This window comes from Euleptes europaea, chromosome 13 (assembly GCF_029931775.1).
Source record: "Euleptes europaea isolate rEulEur1 chromosome 13, rEulEur1.hap1, whole genome shotgun sequence".
NCBI lineage: Eukaryota > Metazoa > Chordata > Lepidosauria > Squamata > Sphaerodactylidae > Euleptes > Euleptes europaea.
Window position 1 is genome coordinate 38452145 of NC_079324.1, and position 18836 is coordinate 38470980.

At 49.6% G+C, this 18836-nt stretch overlaps 1 protein-coding gene across 3 annotated transcripts in view; it reads left to right on the forward strand.

The window, feature by feature from the left end:
- Positions 1 to 655: 655 nt before the first annotated feature.
- The window catches only part of MED12 (mediator complex subunit 12), a 32935-nt gene continuing 14754 nt past the window's right edge, over positions 656 to 18836 (forward strand). For 2 of the 3 annotated variants that reach the window (XM_056859795.1, XM_056859796.1), the window contains exons 1-28: positions 656 to 857; positions 1846 to 1950; positions 2715 to 2906; positions 3901 to 4060; positions 4396 to 4571; positions 4718 to 4828; positions 5236 to 5490; positions 5925 to 6071; positions 6253 to 6352; positions 6574 to 6710; positions 7076 to 7207; positions 7549 to 7675; positions 7866 to 8092; positions 8198 to 8281; positions 8761 to 8940; positions 10110 to 10254; positions 10416 to 10534; positions 10660 to 10803; positions 11966 to 12129; positions 12419 to 12550; positions 14127 to 14354; positions 14484 to 14628; positions 15454 to 15574; positions 15743 to 15844; positions 16699 to 16812; positions 16974 to 17128; positions 17817 to 17996; positions 18691 to 18762. In XM_056859795.1, coding sequence (XP_056715773.1) covers positions 759 to 857; positions 1846 to 1950; positions 2715 to 2906; positions 3901 to 4060; positions 4396 to 4571; positions 4718 to 4828; positions 5236 to 5490; positions 5925 to 6071; positions 6253 to 6352; positions 6574 to 6710; positions 7076 to 7207; positions 7549 to 7675; positions 7866 to 8092; positions 8198 to 8281; positions 8761 to 8940; positions 10110 to 10254; positions 10416 to 10534; positions 10660 to 10803; positions 11966 to 12129; positions 12419 to 12550; positions 14127 to 14354; positions 14484 to 14628; positions 15454 to 15574; positions 15743 to 15844; positions 16699 to 16812; positions 16974 to 17128; positions 17817 to 17996; positions 18691 to 18762 — 4053 coding nt within the window. In that variant the 5' untranslated portion in view covers positions 656 to 758. The remainder of the gene's footprint in view (positions 858 to 1845; positions 1951 to 2714; positions 2907 to 3900; positions 4061 to 4395; positions 4572 to 4717; positions 4829 to 5235; positions 5491 to 5924; positions 6072 to 6252; positions 6353 to 6573; positions 6711 to 7075; positions 7208 to 7548; positions 7676 to 7865; positions 8093 to 8197; positions 8282 to 8760; positions 8941 to 10109; positions 10255 to 10415; positions 10535 to 10659; positions 10804 to 11965; positions 12130 to 12418; positions 12551 to 14126; positions 14355 to 14483; positions 14629 to 15453; positions 15575 to 15742; positions 15845 to 16698; positions 16813 to 16973; positions 17129 to 17816; positions 17997 to 18690; positions 18763 to 18836) is intronic. The other variant, XM_056859794.1, reaches the window with a different exon arrangement.

The window sequence follows — 18836 nt, forward strand, 5'->3', positions numbered from 1 at the left end:
ATGCATTAAAGTTATTGTCCAACAAGTGCTGTTTAGTGTTTATGTCTATTTATGTAGTGTTCCTTTGCTTGTTTCGTTGGCTTTAATTTAGAACCTATTTTTCTGACATGGCTGTGTATTTTTGAACATCCCAAAAACGTACAAGCAACCATGACATAAAACCAGAAAGCCTGTTGATCCTACAGCTCATAGGAAACCCTTCAAAGCCACCTTTACTCGCCCCGCAGGAGCGCTTAACTTCTTCCTGCCACAACTGTGCTGAAGAAGCGCAAACCCAACGGCAGGGGGCGATAGTGCCTCGCAAACAAGCGCCCTTTCAGCCAATTCCGTCCTCGGTCGTCAATTTCCGTACGAGTCGCGGAGGCGGAGGGAGGGGGGGGCGTGGCGCGGATCGTTCGTTCGGCATTTTCCGACGAAGAGGGTGTCCCCCGTCCCTTTGCGCTCCCTTCAACCATTGCCGCGATTTTTGGTTCCGGCGACTTCCCCGCCAGTCTCGCCTCCTCCCCCCCCCCGTTCGTCAATTTCCGTCAGCGCTCGTTGTCCGGCCCGAGCCCGGCTTCGGAAGAATTCGGCAGTGTTCCTACCTCTCTCCCCCCCCCCCCAGCCCCGCTCGGTATTTTCCGGGAGCGCTCGGGAGAGGCTCGGCTGCTTCCGCCGGCCCTTGTTGTGGCTGGGCCTGCGAGGTCCCCCTCAGCGGCCAGGCGCGGGCCCGGCTGGGCCTCGCCGCCCCTCTCGCCGCCGGCCCCGCCCCGTCCACCATGGCGGCCTTCGGCATCCTCAGCTACGAGCACCGGCCTCTCAAGCGGCCGCGCCTGGGCCCTCCTGACGTGTACCCGCAGGACCCCAAGCAGAAGGAGGTGGGGCTGGGGGGGCCGCGAGGGGGGGGGGCTGGGGGGCTGTGAGGGGGGGAAGGCGCCCCCTGCGGAGAGGGCAGAGGACGGACATGGTGCCCCCTGCTGCTGGGAAGAGGAAGGGCACCCCCGCGGGTCAAGGGGTCGCTGCCCTTGTGGGCCTTGGCCATGGTGCTGGAGAGGTAGAGGGAAAGGGGGGGGCTGGGTTTCGGTAGGTCACGCCCCCCCCAAGTTTCTTCTGCCCCCCCCCACGACAGGCCATCAGAGTGCTCATCGTGGGTCAGCCAACATGGCCAGAGGGTTCTCTGGACCAGTAGCGGCCAGCGATGTAGCAGTCAGCTGTCCATAGGAAGCTCCAGAATAGGCGTCAAATGGAGGGCCTTCCCTGGTCTTCCCCACTGGAATGTCAGATATATTGCCCCTGGACATGGAGGTTCCATTCCCGGGTACCTCAGCAGGTACTAAATGAAAAACACGTGTTGTCCTTGGCGATTGACCAATAGATTGTTTCCCTGGTTCTTGTGGGTTATCCGGGCTGTGTCACTGTGGTATCAGCCCGGATAACCCACAAGAACCAATGAACTCTGACCGTGAAAGCCTTCGACAATAGATTGTTTCCCATTCGGCGGTCTTGCAGGTCTGGTAGGAGATTCCCCCCCCCCAACATATAATGCCTTGAGTATTACAGTGGAAGAGAGGTGTAATATTAATATTATGGTTGTTTATGTTCTCATGTGCCTGAGTCCTTTTGTCCAATGCACGAACCTACATTAGCCTTTATGGTGCTGGTTAGAATTGATAGACCCATCTTCTGTAGATGTATGTGATACAATAATGTAACAATTAACTTACACTGCTGTGTCCCTGATAGTGACTGTCCACATACCCCAGCCTCCTCGGGATGCTCTCAAGCAGGGCGCAGTGGAGAAAGCCATCCCCTTCCAGTTTTCAGCAGCTTCTGATCTTGGGAGTCTCTTCCCTTTTCCTCCTACAGGATGAACTGACAGCTCTGAACGTGAAGCAGGGTTTCAACAACCAGCCGGCTGTCTCTGGGGATGAGCATGGCAGTGCCAAAAATGTCAACTTCAACCCTGCCAAGGTGAGGGCATTGACCATTCTAGTAGTGCATCTACCTCAAACTCACAAATGATTTCTTGGACAGAGAGAATCAGTGTTGATAATTCTGGGTTCTGTATCCTTCCCCCCCTATGTACACAGAAATCCAGATAATAATTTTGCAAAGTTCAAGCTTTATATGCTGTTGCTACAGAAATATCAGCTACTCAGAAATATCCCTGTTCAGGGGATATATTTGAATAGAATCTGTTAAATGAAAACTCTCCAATGGTTTACCATGGCAAACACTTACCTGCTACCTTTTGTTCTGTTATGTGTACTGATTTGGGGAGCCAGATTTCTGAGGGATGAGGAGTGAGATTTGCTGGAGAAATGAGGTGATGGCTGACTGTCAGGGTTGTGGTGGGTGGGTGGGAGATATATGGGTGCTAGCAGCCTGGGTGACTGTTTTCGGACAGTCTTTGAACAGAGTCTTCAGACTCTGATGGTGCTTAGCTTGGCCAAATTGTGTTATCTGTGTGTTTCTCAGGAAGGCAGAAGATCTTTCACATGTGAGGAAAGCCTAGGAATAGTTTTCTACAATGGGAGGGGCACTTATTCTGGTGTTGTTTGAATGAGTTTTAACACTTAAGCCGTAGGCAGCCTGCATTTGGTGACTGAGTTGAGAATGTCGAGAAACAGGAGATTTTGGTTGGGGAGGAGTACATAAGGGTGTTTCAGCAACTCTACCACTCTATGATTGTTAGGACAAGGTCCCAAGCTTTATAGTTTCTTCTTTGTCTCCAGATCAGTTCAAACTTCAGTAGTATTATTGCTGAGAAACTACGCTGCAACACACTGCCTGACACAGGCCGTCGGAAACCCCAGGTGAACCAGAAGGATAGTTTCTGGCTGGTAACCGCACGCTCCCAGAGTGCTATCAACAACTGGTTCAATGATCTGGCAGGGACCAAGCCACTCACTCACCTTGCTAAAAAGGTAAGGGGCATGTGAAGCTAAGAGTAAGGAGGGGGAAGCTCTGATGTGGCAAGAGCTGAACTGAGGTCTGGAAGTAAAATGTTGCCCTTGAACTGTTCAGTCTGTTTTGAGCCATCGCTATCCCAAAGTGCAGCTCTTCCCCTCTGGTCTCCACTTGGCTGTGTGCACCTAAGTGCCTCTCAAGTTTAGCTCAGTAGCCTTCTTTTTCACCCCCTCCTGCTCAGACAAATCTATGACTGTGAGAACTGAGCCTTTTTTGAGTGTGTGTGTGGTTGTGCCTGCCTTATGGAATCAACTGCCCGCAGAGATTAGGCAAGCACCTTTGCTATGTTCGATTTCATGAAAGTTATAAGACCTTTAAGCACGTTTTTAATCTATAAAGGGAGTGCTTTGATGTTCATGATTATATTCCTGAATGGTTGTCTGTGTGTTGTTTTTTCATAGGCATTTATGTTTACTTTGCTGTTTAGATTTTAACCTTTTGATTTTGTATTAGAGTGGAGCTTTCATTGCAGTGTGAGCTGCCTTGTGTACAAGAAAGGTGGAATACAAATCCATAAACAAGTAAAATGCCAGAAGGAAATGGGATGAGCTCTTGGTTCAGCTGCTTCCTTCCTCTCCTCTTTCTGTGGACTTCCAAAATCGGAAGGGGTCAAGAACCACGGGCTGAGCTGGGGAAAGAGGAGCAGGCTAGGTGGGAGAAGGGTAAACAAGGACTATTCAGAGCAGATTTGTAGAACTGGTATTATTAGGGATGGATGTAGAAAAGAGGAGGGGCTCAGGAAGTTTTGGGAAGAACCTAGTGATGGAAGTGGAAGGCGTGGCTCTAAGCCATGAGAAGACCTGCTCCCAAAGAGCCACTAGCTCTAAAGGTGTGAGCTGTGTTCTCTTTGGATCGCATCTGCCCACAAGCTGCCTCCAAGTGAAGCAGGTGACTTGGGACAGTCCCTTTCTCATGCTTTGACCCCAGCCTTTGTACTCCATCCTCTGGCAGGTGCCCATCTTCAGTAAGAAGGAAGAGGTCTTTGGTTACCTGGCAAAGTATACTGTGCCCGTGATGCGAGCAGCCTGGCTAATCAAGATGACCTGTGCCTACTATGCAGCCATCACGGAAACCAAGGTGAAGAAGCGGCACGTCATCGACCCGTTCAGTGGTAAGAGCTTCTGCTCCCTTTTTGCTGCCTGCACAGAGTATTATGGACAGGGCTGATTTGGCTTTCTTGAAGCTTTCTGCTTACAGTTGCTGCATCTCATCTGGTGCCTGTTGGCATTTCCTCCCCCTTTTGCCAGGATGAGGCCAGCTTGTGCCTCTAGCGTTGCAGCTTGGTCCCTGAGTCCGCAGCTTGGCCTGGCATCCAGCGCCTCACTTTCTTTACTCTTCCCACCATGTCGCAAGGGTCAGTGTGCTTGGCTCCCCACTTCTTCAGGTCCTAACCTTTCTCCTTTCCCCTTCCCTTTCCCTTCCGCTAATATCTGTTCTTCCTTCCAGAGTGGACCCAGATCATCACTAAGTATCTGTGGGAGCAGCTGCAGAAGATTGCCGAGTTCTATCGGCAGTTGCTGGGTCAAGCCACTGGGTCTCCCTCTGGCCCCATGCCCCAGGAGGTAGAGCACGCTCTGAAGCAGTGGGACTACAATGAAAAGCTGGCTATGTTCATGTTCCAGGTGAGATGGGGAGGGAAGGGAAAGGAAGCCGGTTTCCTTTGGAGAGGCTGAACTCAGTCTTCTCTCAAGTGGGAGATGAGTCCAAGAGGGGCCAGGACAAATTACATGCCTTCCCTCTGCTCAACTCTTCCCCCATCTGCTTCCAGGATGGGATGCTGGACCGGCATGAGTTCCTGACTTGGGTGCTCGAGTGCTTTGAGAAGATTCGGCCTGGGGAGGATGAGCTTTTAAAGCTACTCTTGCCCTTGTTGCTGCAGGTGAGCCTGTCCGTCCTGCCGTAGTCAAAACCTTCATTTGCTCTTATGGGGAAGGTGTTGTTTTTTTCAAGAAGGGAAGGTTTTTTCCCCGTGGATGCTGTGGACAGCTCTGCCTGTGTTGGGAAGGGGCTGTGGCTCAGTGGTAGAGCATCTGCTTGATATGCAGAAGGTCCCATGTTCAACCCCCAGCATCTCCAGTTAAAGGGACTAGGCAAGTAGGTGATGTGAAAGACCTCTGCCTGAAACCCTGGAGAGCTGTTGCCGGTCGGAGTAGACAATACTGACTTCGATGGACCAAGGGTCTGATTCAGTATAAGGCAGCTTCATGCGTTCATGTGAGTTGGTTTGTGCCAAAAGAGTGCCCTAACCTGGCATTGAACTAGTTTATTTTCTCTTCTTCCCAACAGTATTCTGGGGAATTTGTGCAGTCTGCTTACTTGTCCAGGCGCTTGGCCTACTTCTGCACTCGACGGCTTGCCTTGCTGCTGGATGGCCCTGGCGGGCACCCTCCCCACCATCTCTCTGCACAAGCGGGCAATGTGCTCCCTTCCACGCCTGCTCCTCAACCTGCTGCAGGGAACCCACCCCCCAGCCCCTTCAGTGACTTGCTTCTGTGCCCCCAGCACCGCCCAGTGGTGTTTGGGCTCAGCTGCATCCTCCAGGCAAGTTTGGGTGAGACGATGAGCATGAGTTATGTGCAGGCGCCCGGCTGATGGCCTTTAAGGAAAAGAAAGCTAGCACGTATGCTGTCCTGGGAAGTTTAGACACAGGCAAAGAGGGCTGTTAATAGGAAACTGCCACCTGAAATTGGCTTTAGGGCTGTTCCATAAAGTTCTGTACTTTGTCTGATATGATAATTTTAGCAGATTGGCTAAAGTGGAACTAGAAGCAAAGGCCGCTTCCTACAGATTGAGCTAGAATGGTGGATATGTCAGAGACAGTCAAGAAAGGTGCGCTTTCCTTCCTGGAGCAGTCAGGGAAGACTGGGAAATGGGTATGAAATCTATATGTGGACTGGAAGGAGGGAGAAAGAAGTCTTGCTGACCTTCCGGAGGTCAGGCTTGCGTGTGCTCAGTGCTTCTGCTTTGTCTTGCAGAGTATTGTCCTGTGTTGTCCAAGCGCCCTGGTCTGGCATTACTCCCTCACTGACAGCAGGATCAAGACTGGCTCTCCACTTGACCACCTGCCCATTGCCCCTTCCAACCTGCCCATGCCTGGAGCCAATTCAGCTTTCATGCAGCAGGTAAGCAGCAGAGATCAGAGCCTTATGTCTGTCTCTGGTCCTGTGGCAAATAGATCTGCAAGAGATTCATGTCAGCCTCACCTGTGTCGTCTTTCATTCTTTCTTGAGCATTCTTGCTAAGACAGCATGCTTGTAAGTTACAGCCTCTCACACCAACCTTGTCATGTTGCTTCTTTGCCAGGTCCGAGCCAAGCTCCGGGAGATTGAGCAGCAGATAAAGGAGCGGGGCCAGGCTGTGGAGGTGCGCTGGTCCTTTGACAAATGCCAAGAAACCACTGCAGGTAGTGCACAAAGATTCTGCCCACACATCTTCCCAATGTTGCTCTCCTATTATCCCTGCTTTCTCTTTCTGTGTTGCTGTTCATTCAGCCTTGTCTCTCATTCTCCTTGTCTTTTGTTGCTTCTTTATGCGCTCCAGGCAGCCTGGTTGTTTTCTCTTTTACCAGGGGAATGCTCTGCTCTTCACCTCTGAATCCCATCTTGTTTTCTTGTTCCACTCCAGGATTCACAATTGGCCGGGTGCTGCACACCTTGGAAGTCCTAGACAGTCATAGTTTTGAGAGATCGGACTTCAGCAACTCTTTGGATTCCTTGTACAACAGAATATTTGGCTTGGGACTGAACAAAGACAGTCATGAGGTAGGGGGCATTGGCTGAGGTTGGTAGGAGAAAACGATAGAAGTTTTTTTCTGTTGGTGAGCAATAATGTGGGGCAGCGAAGAGATAAGAACTGATGTCTGATTATTTAATACGGGATGACTCTGGGTATGTCAGAGAAGAGAGGTTTGCCCCTCATACTCTTGCCAAAGTCTTAGTGCCAGTGTCATTCTGTTGCAGAGAGTCCTTTCTGTGACTGAAGAAGAGCTACAGCTCCTGAACGTACATGTTGACCAAATGGTCTGGCTGAGCTCTTGGGGTTGGGGAGGGAAATATCATACCCAAGGGAGCATGGGTGGGAGAGAGACTAGGGATCTCTGTCACCACCCAATCGTGTTTCCTGACAGATCACCCCCGATGATGATGCTGTGGTGGCCCTGTTGTGTGAGTGGGCTGTCAGCCACAAGCGGTCTGGGCGCCACAGGGCCATGGTCGTGGCCAAGCTGCTGGAGAAGCGGCAGTCGGAGATCGAGGCAGAGGCAAGTGCTACTCTATGGGTATGGAGCAGAGCTAGACCATGCAGGAATGTTTTCTGGAAGAGGTTGTGTGGCAAGCTTGTGGTAGGGAGCCTGTTCAAGAAGCCTAGTTTGCTGGTCAGCTCCCTAGACCAGCCTGTGCTCTAGGGGTGAAAGGTGGGTGGGGGAGTAGATGTAAAGCACTAGGCAAGTTGGGCGTTGCTGCCTCTGCTGCACTTTTAAGACATGATGTGTTGTGGAGTGAATGTTCTCTTTGTGACCATAGCAGGTTGTATGTGTGTTTCAGGAAGGGCAGAGAGTGGGTTAAGGCGCTAACCCTCTTCCTTTCTCCTTCTCCTTCTTAGAGATGTGGTGACTCAGAAGTGGTGGATGAGAAGGGTTCCATCTCATCGGGCTCCCTCTCAGCAGTCAGCGCTCCTGTCTTTCAGGATGTCCTCATGCAGTTCTTGGACACTCAGGCACCCGTATTAAGTAGGGGTTCTGCTGTACCTTCTCTCTGGGCTTGGACCATGCTGAGCCAAGGGGAAATATGCCAGCCCCAGTTGCCTTTTCTTCTCATGAGAGTGGCACTTGAGGGCTCTGGGAAGCCTGGAGCTGTGCTCAGGAATGGGCTGGGCTGCCGCCTTGCTCACCTGTTTTTCTCTTTGCCCATCCTTGGCAGGTGACCCCAGCAATGAGAACGAGAAGGTGGAATTCTTCAACCTAGTCTTGCTGTTCTGCGAGCTCATCAGGCACGACGTCTTCTCGCACAACATGTACATGTGCACCTTGATCTCCCGTGGCGACCTGGCCCTGGATGTTCATGGGCCCCGTCCCCCCTCGCCGTTCGATGACACCACTGAGGAACATGACAGGAAGGGAGAGGGCAACAGCAGCATCAAACTGGAGGTGAGATGTCAGGAAAGGCAGGATGCCAGACTCCTGGGAACTCACGCATTGCTTGTGATACTCATAGGGGTTGAATGACTCTGTGTCGTTTCCTGTCTCTCCCAGGATATGGGCCTGTCAGAGTGCCAGATGGATATCGACCAGAGCTCCAGTGTGATTTTTGATGACGTGGAGAAGACGGATTTCTCGGTACAACCTTGTTAGAGTCCCCTTCAAACTCCATATTTGTAACTCTGCAGAATGCTTGCAGTTTTTCTTTCAGGCATGTGCAGGAGTGTTTGAGAGGCAGCCTCTGACTTTGGTTTTCTTTGAGTGGTGGAGAGGGGAAAATCCATAAGAAACTGCCATCCCTAAAACACTTCCATTTACACATCTGAGGAGGCTGCTGAAGCCAAGAATGGAACTTGGCATGGCCACTGTGTCTTGTGATAACAGAGCAAAAAGTGGTCAGGTATTCTTGATGGATAGAAGAAATTCACTGAGATCTTGGCCAGCCTGGTCATTCTCCTTGGGTGTCTCCTGGTTCTCAGTGTGCTGCGAATGGAAGGCCTGTATAGCTTGGGCATGTTGGCCCGGTTGATGATGTGTTGGACTCCCTTCTGACCTGACTTTTTGGTAAAGTTCCTTCCATGCCACTTCACCAAACGTTCTTGCTTGCCTCTTCCTAGATGTTTTCTCCTCCCATGCACTGCGAATCCAAGGCCAGCCCTTCTCCTGAGAAACTGGATTCTGAGAAGGAGAGCAAGCCTCTTGCCCTTCTGAAAGACAGGGTTGCAGATGGAATGCTGGCCTCACTCTACGAACAGCCACGGCACATCCAGTATTCCACGCACTTCCCCATCCCTCAGGTAGGAGAGAACTGGGTTCTGTGTGTCATAGTTCATAGGAGTGAAACTGGTTGGCTTCCCTTTTCTGACCAGTGGACTTTGGGCTCAGTCTGTGTTTGTGTTGGTCGTTTCAGACTTCTAAAGGCATAGAAAACCATTGTGGTTTAAAAGGAAGTCTTGTTGATGCTTAACGTCATAGGGGTTCCTCTTCACTCCTTCCATGGAGATGAGATTCTACCACTTTCCCTCTGCCACCCTTTACCTTTGGAGATACATGATGTACAGATAACTTGCATTGATCATCTGGCTTCATGACAGAGTTTGTGTCACTGTGTGCCAGGAAAAAATAGTGTGCCATGCAAAATAAAATTTAAGGCTCTTCTATGTCCAAGTACTTATCTGTAGAAGAAGCTGCCTGCTGAATTTCTGTTATTCATTGTTCTGGCCTCGTGTATCCATGGGGATGGGAGGAGGTAGTACTGCTGGATCTTTGCATCGGGTATGACAGTCCGTTTGATCTAGTGATTAGAGGGTTGGACTAGGATCTGGAAGACCTGGTTTTGATTCTCCACTCGACCACAAACTTCACTGGGGGCCTTTGGGCCAGCCGTCCTCTCCCAGCCTAGCCTATCCCCACACACTTGCTGTGAGGATAAAATGAGGAAAGCAGAACCATGCATGCCACCCTGAGCTCCTTGGGGAAAAGGCAGGATAAAAATGTGATTGTCTATCTCAGTCGCTCCTGTGGCAAACACCCAGCAAATTTGCTTGCTTCAGAGGAGACTGACAGTTGCATCTCTGCTTGAGTCACAGCACCAGGTTGCTTCCTTCTAGTTGGGAAGCAAATCCAGATCAGTGACATGCAGGAGGCGGGGTAACAGTAAAGATTTTTGGAAGTAACAGTGAACCGTCCAGTTCTCATTCAGGAATAAAAAGTCCCTTCATTGTACAGTTTGAGAAACAATACTCTGTGCCAATGCAGCAGCCCTGTAGTATTACTAATAATTTTTAAAAGATTCCACTCACTCACCTATGTTCCCCCAAGTGCTTTACTGAATGCTATACAAGCCCTGTCCTTGGTGCTGTGTGAGCTCCTGAGGTAGGTAAAGGCACTTTGCGTCGAATGCTGGGGAATCTCCCAGTGTGGTAGCGGCTGATCCTTGCCTCTCTTTCCATTTTTGAATCCTCAGGAGGAGTCAAGTAGCCATGAGTGTAACCAGCGGCTGGTGGTCCTCTTCGGTGTTGGGAAGCAGCGTGACGATGCTAGGCATGCTATCAAGAAGATAACCAAAGACATCCTGAAGGTGTTAAACAGGAAGAGCACAGCAGAGACAGGTCTGTGGAATGCCTGCCTCCAACCTTGACCAAATCCCAATTCCTGTACACAGAGCCTTGAGACAATCAGTGCTGGGGAGGGTTGGGAGGATAGGGTGGGTGGTTCTTTGCATTGGGCATGACAGTATTAACAGCCTGTTGGATTTTGTCTGGCTTGGCAGGGGGAGAGGAAGGCCAAAAAAGGAAGAGGAATAAGCCGGAGGCCTTCCCAACTGCAGAGGACATCTTTGCTAAGTTCCAGCACCTTTCTCACTTTGACCAGCACCTTGTTACCTCTCAGGTATGTGGCCTGTGGGCAACACATTGCCCATTGCTGTGCATGCCTTTCTTTGTACATGTGTGTTCTGGCAGTTTGCTGCCAGGCAGCTGTGTATCATGGTTCACTCTATGAATCCTCCCATGCAGGTATCTCGCAACGTCTTGGAGCAGATCACCAGCTTTGCCTTAGGGATGTCATACCACTTGCCTCTAGTGCAGCATGTCCAGTTCATCTTTGATCTGATGGAGTATTCGCTCAACATCAGTGGGCTTATTGATTTTGCTATCCAGGTATGCATCTTGGCAACTGAGCAGTTATATATTAAAAAAATCCTTAGCGCTCCTAACTTGTGGGAAGATGTGGTAAAAGTATGTCTGTTTTTGTGGCTCTTGCTCTAGCCCAGACTTTGTGGTTCGTTAGATTTATTGTGGTGGGTGGCCGTTTTTGGAAAACTTAAGGGTTCCCTTGGGCCTAAAGAGTCTCTTATGTGGTCCTGTAGAGCTCAGGAACGCCAAAGACAGAAGTAAAGATATTCAGCTAAAGCAACATGGAAATAGGATAGTATCAATAAGATCAAAAGAGTCATAACAATTTATTAATTAAATGTTTATACCCCACCTTTTCCTGAAGACTCAAGGTGGCTTACGCATGCAAGCCCAAGTTGCAGTAAAACAATAAAATCTGTCACAATCGTTGCAGCAACAGACATAGAAAGCTTAAAGTACACAGCAGCCTCTTATAAGCTATCTGCCAAGTCCCTCAGCTTCTAACAGAGACCCTTTAGAATTCCACTCCTATGAGGAACAGGATGAGGTGATGCCCTCCCTACCTCTTCAGGCAGATTTTTCTTTGATGTCTGTTGTATAACCAAAAATGCCCTTGTACAGGCTGAAGAGGAGCCAATCAGTGGGTCAGATGGTAGAAACACATATTCAGATGATGTTCACAAACCAGCTCTTGCAAGAAAACTATCTTATGAGATGGGATTATGATTCCCATTTTAGAGATGGTTGGCTTCCAATCAGTTCACAGCTGGGACAAGGAAGGGCTGTGGCTCTGGTAGAGCATCTGCTTAGCATGCAGAAAGTCCCAGATTCAATCCCCGGCATCTCCAGTTAAAGGGACTAGGCATGTAGGTGATGTGAAAGCCTGAGACCCTGGAGAGCCGCTGCCAGTCAGAGTAGACAATACTGACTTTGATGGACCCGGGGTCTGGTTCAGTATAAGGCAGCTTCATGTGTTCACGTGACTCGGATTTGTGGGGACAGGACTCTCAGGTTTAGATCATTGAGAGCCACACTGCCTTTGCTGTGTAAAACCACTGTGGCAGATTCCCCCACCCCACCCCCTCTTTTTATAGACAAGCTTGGAGGTGGGCAGCATGAGCCAGCTGGCTCCATCACTTGTAACCCCCTCCCATTTCTTCTGAATCTTCTCTGATACTGGTCATAGTTACTGAATGAGCTGAGTGTGGTGGAGGCGGAGCTGCTGCTGAAATCCTCTGACCTGGTGGGAAGTTACACCACAAGTCTGTGCCTCTGCATCGTGGCCGTGTTGCGGCATTATCATTCCTGCCTTATTCTCAACCAGGACCAGATGGCCCAAGTCTTTGAAGGGTAAGCCATCTTTGCTGTTTCTGCTGCAAGGCAGGGTCATTCTTTGCCATGCCTGGCATTCTGGGGGCTACTGCTGTGAGCCAGCTTTGGGCTAAGGGGGTCCCAATCTATGTGCTTGGAATTTATTTCTCAGGGCTGCAAAGGTTCTTCGTCCCTCAGGGTTTTGTCTGCGTGAAGGCTTTGCCATTTTGAATTTGGGGTAGGGCTCTCCACCAGGGATTAGACTGGGAGTGGGGTGGCGGTTAATTCTGCATTTGCCCCCATTGCCGTATCTCTTTTCCCCATACAGGCTGTGTGGGGTGGTGAAGCATGGCATGAACCGCTCTGATGGATCTTCTGCAGAGCGCTGCATACTGGCTTACCTCTATGACCTGTACACATCCTGCAGTCACCTCAAGAGTAAATTTGGAGAGCTCTTCAGGTGAGCACAGTTCTGGTGGTTGAGGCTAAATCTTGATACAAACTTGCTCAAAAAGAGGTTCCCAATTTAGAACCACTAAGCCCAGAGGGTGATCTGTCCACTGCTTGGTAGTGGGTGGATTGTTTGGAAAGGAACCCAGTATTTTAAATATTTCAGTGACTGTGCAAATTCTGTATGATGTAATTACATAAATGCTCACTTATCCAAGTATGCCTATTTTGGAAAACCATTGTTTATTGTTGTTAGTCTTTCCTTCATTGTTTATTATCTGTTCTATTCACATTCTTTATAATATGTTATTTCTGTTATTAATAATAATATCTATTAATATTGCTAATAGTGTTAAAAAACAAAAGGAACCTAAAGACTATAGGACTTTTTATGTTACATCTAAAGCATTATATAGATTCCCTTTTGCATTTACACAAGCATACTTGATTAGATGGCCATTCTAATCAGTAGGTAGCTGTGTTTGTGAAGTAGGAGTCCTGATTGTTGACCGTCACCTCTGGTTTTGCCCTGTTGGTCTCCCTGGCAGTGGGGACTTGGCACAACTGTATAGTTCAATCCAGTATTGTTACATCCTCCTCTGGTGGTCACCTTTCACAAAGAGTCCTAGCCTTGTTTTTTTTTTAAGTTCAAACTTCAGTAAGCTCCCCTGCAGAACCTGAGGCTGAGCAAGAGTCAAAGTTGCATAGTCAGTGCATCCTGTTACTTAGGTTAAGGGCTGTTTTTTTTAAGGCTGTGCCTTCCTCTGGAGGTCAGAGGCCCCTTTTAAAGGAAAAAAAATACAAGATTGCACAGCTGCCAGTCATCCATATGTCTTGATCACCATGTTCCTTTCTCTTGATCGCCTTGCTCTCCCTCTCTTCTTCTGCCCTCTTTGACTCCAGGACCTCTATGCCTCTCTTCTGTCATGCTGAAAGCAAAATTGCAAGCCAGCCATGCACAGACATAAATACCAATACATCTGATTTAATTTGGTTATTAGTTTAATTGGATCATTGGTTAAATTAATAATACTTGCAAGCTTGGGCCATGTCAGTCTCCAAGGCTCAAGCAAGCTCTGGGTCAAAGGCTGTCTAATCCAACTCAGTGCTGCTAGCCAGCACTCTTCATCCTCCAATCCCAGCAGCATCTAGACCCCAGTGTACCAGAAGCAGAGAGAAGTTACTCTTCAGGAAGGCCCTTCCCTAGCAAATACCTCAAGGCATCTTGTGTAAGCAACACACCAGCCCAAGTAACATGCCTTGGGGGAAGGCAGAAGCCTGTAGGGGCATGTTATCAGTGAGTACTACACCATCTATAGTAGCAATCCCTCTTACCTGGACCCTGCAGACACTGAGTCTTGCTTGTTATAACTTCTTTTTTACAAGCATCTTATGACAAAGTTGCCAAGTACCCATTTCTGATGCTGGTTTCCCCAAGGGAGAGTCTGGGAGTGGGCCGCAGCGGCCAGCCCATGCTAGGTCACGTCACCCAGAATGGAATGGGCCCAGATGCTGCTGTTGGGTTTAGGGAGCCTGACAGGGACCATATTTGCGGAAGCTTCTCAACCACTGTCTTTCCATACCAGTGACTTCTGCTCCAAGGTGAAGAACACAATCTACTGCAACGTGGAGCCGTCTGATTCAAACATGCTGTGGGAGCCCTTGTTCATGATTGACACCATTGAGAACCCATCGGCACACAACTTCACCTACACCAACCTCGGCAAGAGCCTCACAGACAACCCAGCCAACCGCTACAGCTTCGTGTGCAATGCGCTCATGCACGTGTGTGTTGGGCACCATGACCCTGATCGGTGAGTGCCGGAATGCGCTGGGGTTAGAGGGGACCACCCGGGAGGGGGGGGCATGCAGCGGCCCCCTAGGGGGCAACTACCCCCAAGCCAGTGGCCAGGTGTGCTGACGATGCTTCTTTTTGCGCACAGGGTCAATGACATCGCAATCCTGTGTGCTGAGCTGACAGGCTATTGCAAGTCACTCAGTGCCGAGTGGCTGGGTGTGCTGAAGGCTCTGTGCTGCTCCTCCAACAACGGGACCTGTGGCTTCAACGATCTCCTCTGCAATGTGGACGTAAGGGGCCACCTGGGCCTGGCATCTTCAATGGGATCTGTGGAAGGGGGAAAGTGTGGGATGGCAGGCAAATGACAAAGTGGCTTAAGTCTGGAAAGGTGGGGCACAAGGAAGCCAAGGATTCGCTTGTCCAGATGGGCAGCATGCTTTGCTAAAGCACAGGAACACTAGAGTTATATGTTTGTTTGAAGAAAGCGCCCCTCTGAGGAGTGGTTAATTTAATTGAAAAGTTCCCTGCCTCAGCCAGAAACGCCAGCCTTTCCTGCCTTGTCTTCCGAGCATTTGGGCCTAAATCCTTGCAGTCTCCCTGCTTACTAGGGATGGGAGTTTCCCAGTAAGCTGTGTCTTCTGTCCCATGAAAGCCTTGCTTTGTATTCTACTTCTCTCATCCTAGTAATCAATCTTAATGTCCAGAAAAGTAAGGCAGATGGTGATGAATGCAGTTATTGGGGGCTATCAGCAGAGCTCCCCCATCCCAAAAAAGACCTAAAATGACTACAGATTATAAAAGGGGAGAATGAACTAAACTGGGGGGATCTCTTAAGAAAGTCCCTTTTCTAGCCCACTTTTCAGGGAGTGGTGGCTTGAAACAGGTGAGGGAGGCTCCTGTCCCTATTCTATATAGGGCCCTTTTCACTTGGCTTAAGGTTCTAATGACGTGGTGGACCATGTCTCTAGGACCCAAAGGATGGTTGTTGTTTTGGAAATGTTTCCCTGCCGGAAACTGTGCAGGATACATGGACCACTGTTGAAAAATGCCACTTCCAGGTAAGCAATACTGTCTTTTAACATCTGTGCCCTTCTTCCTTTCCTCCTTTTTGTCAGGTGAGCGATCTGTCTTTCCACGACTCCCTCGCCACTTTTGTGGCCATCCTCATTGCTCGCCAGTGTCTTCTTCTCGAGGACCTGATCCGCTGTGCGGCCATCCCCTCGCTGCTCAATGCTGGTGAGTGCCATCCTTGAGACGCTGGACCCTTGTAGGGGAAAAACCGGGGCCAAAGAGGGCCTCATTCCGGCTCTGTGGGGCTGCCCTGTGGCAAGGGCCTGGTGCAGCCTGAAGGGGCAGCACAGCTCCGATTGGTTGCTGCCAGTTACTTTGCCTTTCTGTCTGCAGCCTGCAGCGAGCAGGACTCTGAGCCTGGAGCCCGTCTGACGTGCCGGATCCTGCTGCATCTTTTCAAAACCCCACAGCTGAACCCATGCCAGCAGGATAGCAGTAAGTGACCCCTTGTCTACCAGCATGCTGTGCTGGGACTGTCCTCATGCTGCTGGCCCTACTGATGTTGCCTAAGGCTCAGTTGATTTGTAGACGTCCTGCATGCCAGCCTGTCTTTCTCTCCCTCTCCACTTTGTCAGGGCAAAGCATTCCTTGTGTGCCCCACTCATTTTCTTTCCCACTCCTGGCATTCTTTGCCTTTTTCTTCATACCCCCACCACTTTACACTTCTGTCCTAGCTCCTGGTATGGACAGAGCTCCAGCTGGTGGCATCCCTTTTACACCAGGAACGATTCCCCCAACCTCCTGCCCAATCTAGTTTTGCCAATCTCTTCCTCTAGTGGAGGACCAGGCATTGACCTGCCTTCTTTCCAGAGTTGCCATGTGGTGTTCCTTCTCAGCCACTCAGTGCACATTTAGCTTAATGGAATTCACTGCTGTGTGATGCGGTGATGGCCATTGGTTTAGATAACCTTTAGTTAACCCAAGTGCGCAGAGGTCTGCCAATGGCTCTGAGGCATGTTAGCAAAACAGAACCTTTGTTTAGGCTATGAATATCAGGTGCAGAGAGTGAGAGAGAGCAAAGGATGGCCATTGCCTTCCTGCTCTGCTTGAGGACTTTCCAGGGGCAGCTTGCTGGACTAGATGCAGAAGAGCTTTCTTAAGCTCTCAGTATGTGTCCCCTTTGAGAGGCTGAGTAAAACAGCTGGATCTGACCAGCATATGGGCTGCTCCCTTGCTTACCACCTGCCCCCAGGTGCGTTGCTACTGGATACCTTTGTTGCTTGGGTCAGACCTTGTTGTAGTGCCCAGTCCATAGCTCCTGACTTCTTTTCTTTCTGATCTCCTTACAGGCAAGCCTTCGGTGGGCATCCGCTCTTCCTGTGATCGGCACTTGCTGGCTGCTTCCCAGAACCGGATTGTGGATGGTGCTGTCTTTGCTGTCTTGAAAGCCGTCTTCGTGCTGGGTATGTGCCTGGACAGGCTGTCAAATGTGGAGAGGCCCTTGACAGGAATGGAAGTGGATGATGCTTGGGTATCCTGCCCTTCCTAGTTTAGGAATGCAGGTGAATAGGGCTCTTAGATGCGGGTCACTGCTGCGAGTGGTGACCCTGATTTCTGGTTGTAGGAGATGCTGAACTAAAGGGCTCGGGTTTTTCCCACCCGGGAGGGGTGGATGACCTCATGGAAGATGACAAGAAGCCTGCGAGCCGGATGGTTTCCATAGAGACAGCCAGCCTAGATGTTTATGCCAAGTATGTCCTCAGGAGCATCTGCCAGCAGGTGAGCACGCTGGGCTTTGTGCCTCTGTCTTCCCATGCGCTGGTACTGATGACAAGTCACAGCTGCGGCTGCAACTCTTACATCACATCAGGCATATCTGAAGATACCTGTTGAACCTCTGGAAGTGAGTGGAGCAGAGGACTACTCCCCCCCATGTTTTTGGTTTTCATTGTTTTTCGTGGTACTTCCATAAGTTCTTATCCTAGGGAATATGTCTACTTTGTGGCGGTAGAAAGAGAGAGAGGCCAGTAGGATCCTGGGTCCTTTCTGTCTTTAATCCAGCCAATGCAGAGGCTAGGCTAGGCGGAGCATGCTACCAGGCTGCTGGCAGCATGGTTCTGGTAACCTACTTTGATTCACTGATGTATGTCAGGCAGGTTGATACTTAAACTATTGTTGTAGTCCAGAGCTAGAGTGAGGCCTGGCGTGTCTTCAAACAGACCTTCAAAGTATGTTATCCCTATCCACAAGTTAGTCCAAAGTATGTTATCCCCAAGTTAGTCCTATCCGCAAGTTAGGGGTTCTGCTGTCACCTCAATATGGCTCGTTCCACTTGAAGCAGCAGCCAGTACAGACTGCGGCAGAAGAGGCGGGTAAGTTGTAGGCTTTGCGGAGTGAACATCATAGGCCCCAAGTCTCCCAAGTTGAACTTGTTGCCATCATACCCGTGTGCCTTCTTCACCTGCAGGAGTGGGTAGGCGAGAGATGCCTGAAATCGCTTTGTGAAGACAGCAATGACCTGCAGGATCCTGTCCTGAGCAGTACCCAGGCCCAAAGGCTGATGCAGCTGATCTGTTATCCACACCGGTTGCTTGACAACGAGGAGGGAGAGAACCCCCAGCGGCAGAGGATCAAGCGCATTTTACAGGTTCTGAGTCACTGAAGTTTCCCCTTTAGATGTTGGCTTCTGGGGAAGTTTATCCTGTGGGGAAGGGTTCGTTTTTGTGTGTGGAGGTGTGTATTTTGTAATGCTTGGTCTCTGCTCTGGATTGGCACTGAGTAAAGAATTCGACTTCTTGAGAGACTCGGTTATCACTTAAGACAAGTTTCTAGTTCTCAAGGCTTTGAAGATAGGTTTGAAAGTGGCTGGGAAATAGTTATGGAAATGTCAGAAAGCCCTGTACAGGATATTGAGTGTGTGATGGAAGTGAGGGGAGTTCAGCACTCCATCTCTTTGTCTCCCCACCCCCAAACAAGCAGAAGCAGAATAAATATGCAAAGTAATTAAATATAGGCATCTTTGCTTAATATGTATAAATTATACACGCTACAGAATTTGGCTTCAGTTCAGCACAAATACTTTAAAAATTTACATTAAATCATAATATCCTTTTGTATGAAAGACATAAATTTGAACTTTACTTATTGTGGGGATTGATGGAGAAGGCCAGAAGATAGGTGGAAGAATGGGCCGTGGGGGAGGGCTAGTTTGGTTTTGGTGAAACCTTGAAGGGTACCAGGAAATTCAGGTTCACGGTCTGGTGAATGGAAGGGAGACATGAGCAGATGTGGTGCCTGCAGCAAGCAGATGGATGACGGCAGCTTGTCTGTGCATGTTGCAGAACCTGGACCAGTGGACAATGCGGCAGTCGCTGCTCGAACTTCAGCTCATGATCAAGCAGACGGCAAACAACGTAAGTAAAAATGCAGTGTTTGTGGCAGGACAAATCTGGGCTAAGATTTTTTTTTTTAAGGCTACCTCTCTGGT